This window comes from Lygodium microphyllum, chromosome 19, assembly GCF_053477565.2.
Source record: "Lygodium microphyllum isolate KBCC chromosome 19, Lygodium_microphyllum_v1.1.10, whole genome shotgun sequence".
Classification (NCBI taxonomy): domain Eukaryota; kingdom Viridiplantae; phylum Streptophyta; class Polypodiopsida; order Schizaeales; family Lygodiaceae; genus Lygodium; species Lygodium microphyllum.
In genome coordinates, this window is record NC_141153.1 from 62,499,146 (window position 1) to 62,501,310 (window position 2,165).

Below are 2,165 nucleotides of genomic sequence, written 5' to 3' on the forward strand. Positions count from 1 at the left end.
TACCAAGTGAATTAAAAAAAACCATAGGTGGCAAAGCAAAGCCTTACACATTCAAGACTTAATAACAACATCATGGATAATATAAGCTATTTGTAGCTTCAAGGCTATGGCCTCATGAAGACACCATCATTGGCAATGGCAGCTTCCTTGAATATCCCAAGCTACAGAAACATCGATGATAATAAGATCCTCTTAGAGCCTCAATGACACAACAAAGATAACAAAGAACCATCATCAATGGTATACCAATTTCTTCAACAACATACAACATATAATGGCCATCCACTTCTTGAGGGAAAGGAGATGACTTCAACATACAATAGTAACTACAATATGAGAAGGTAAGTTGGTGAGGTTACTATACTTTGAAGCTAGTCTTACGTTCTTGCTTTCTTGGTTTGGAGAGAGGGATGCTTGGTTACTTAAAGCAAAGTGTTAAGATATAAGGTGAGAGATTATCGCTGAAGTGAGTTACAACTTCTAAAAGAATAAAAGTCTGTTCAAAATCCCGATTGTTGGTGCATTTGGCTCAACACAAGGTGTGGCAGATTTCAATTGTTGTTGCCTTTGCAATTGATTTGGCAGTTAAAATACGATTTGTCCATGGTAGGCTAAGGAAAAACAAATCCTTAATCATGTGGTTACTTTTCTAGGTGAAATCAAGAATAAAATATCTAGTTTTAAAATAGCTTGTAAGAGGCTTAAAGCAACCTAGCTTTCCCACACTTTAGCTATGAGTTTATGCAAAAGCATGTACACCAATTGGTGATGTAAATGTTAGTTCATATTTTTTCTTTCACATTTAATAAAATGTATGAGTTTATGCAAAAGCATGTCCACCAATTGGAGATGTAAGTAGTAATATGTATTTATTCTTTCATCGTTTGAAGATGTATGTATTTTGCAGTATTAAGGGTGCAAAGAATAGGAAGAAGTGTTTAAGTCTCCATCATGTTCGTAAAACTGATTGTAACAACTCGCTCAACATGGGAATGAAAGAGACTAGAGAAAAGCAAGCTTTACAAAAGAGAGTGGACCGCCCACCCGTGTGAACGGCCCCCGTGACCAGCCGCTCTATGTCGACCGGCTTTAGGGTTTTGCCCAGCGAGTAAGCGCTGTCGGAGGTCTGGCCTGCCACGGCTATGGCGCCTGCCACAGACGCGCCGAATGCGTCCCTGTACCCGGACGTTGTGCTCCACCACGCGCTCAGCTCGTGGCTGGCGTTCTTGCCTCCCACTCCCCCCGCCGACAGAGACCGCAGGAAGTCCAGCACTACCGCCCGCTGTGACGCCGTGAATCCCCCATACCACACCAGGTACACCTCCAACGCCCCAGGCCCTGTCAGAAGAGGCCCGTTGTGGTAGGGCAGGAGCAATGGCGGCGCTGTTACTAGAGCCAGGCTCTGTGAGAAGAGATTCAGTGCGTGCGGCCTGGCTATGGCGTGTGCTTGTTGCAAGGGCAGAAGCAGCAGCAGGAGTGTGGAGACCACTACGTTGTGAGAGAAAGCGGGCCCTGGAAACCCCTGGGGCGAAGCTGCCATAGATCCACAGAATGCTGTTGCGGGGAGGAGAGGAGTAAAGAAGAACCAAAGACAGCGAGCTCTTGTGAACGTGTAGCTGTTTTGCCTTCCCTGTATCTGTATCCCTTCATAGCTATCCTTTTAAAATGTTCAGTTATCATCAGTATGTCACTTACCAAGACAAGTTCGTGTCCATTGATCCCCCAGCAGATATGTAGGCGCGCCATGACTCATGTTCATAACCGCCGAGCCTTCTTCAGTCAGGTTAGACAAAATAACCTTTGAAACTCGTCTCTTTTCATAGTGTAGAGAATAAGAAAGCGAGTAAATATGATGACTCCCATCCCGTTTGACACGTACAAATCTCTGAATTCACAAAGGCTTGCTCTTTTGATTCGACCTGTAAAGCTAATTCATGGAATATATTAATATAGGCCCCACGGTTAAAATAATTCATGGAATATATTAATATAGGCTCCACGGTCGCAATTTTTTTTTAGTGCCCACTTGTAATAAAGGTAAAGGTTCGTACTTAACAAGAAGCAAAGATACTACCCCTCCATCCTTAAGCAAATCCAACGGCTAAGGCTTGGTTCACAAGAGACTCTAGAAGAAAGTGGGCAAGAGGTGTGTTGCTTGTGTGGAA

The 2,165-nt window shown here is 43.7% G+C and overlaps 1 protein-coding gene across 1 annotated transcript; it reads right to left on the reverse strand.

Annotated features, from left to right (window-relative positions):
• Window positions 1-935: 935 nt before the first annotated feature.
• Window positions 936-1,899, reverse strand: LOC148019942 (protein EXORDIUM-like 5). The gene has a single exon (XM_087700853.1). It carries the CDS (start codon window positions 1,538-1,540, stop codon window positions 950-952), a length of 591 nt encoding a protein of 196 aa, XP_087556979.1. The 5' UTR covers window positions 1,541-1,899; the 3' UTR covers window positions 936-949.
• Window positions 1,900-2,165: the final 266 nt, after the last annotated feature.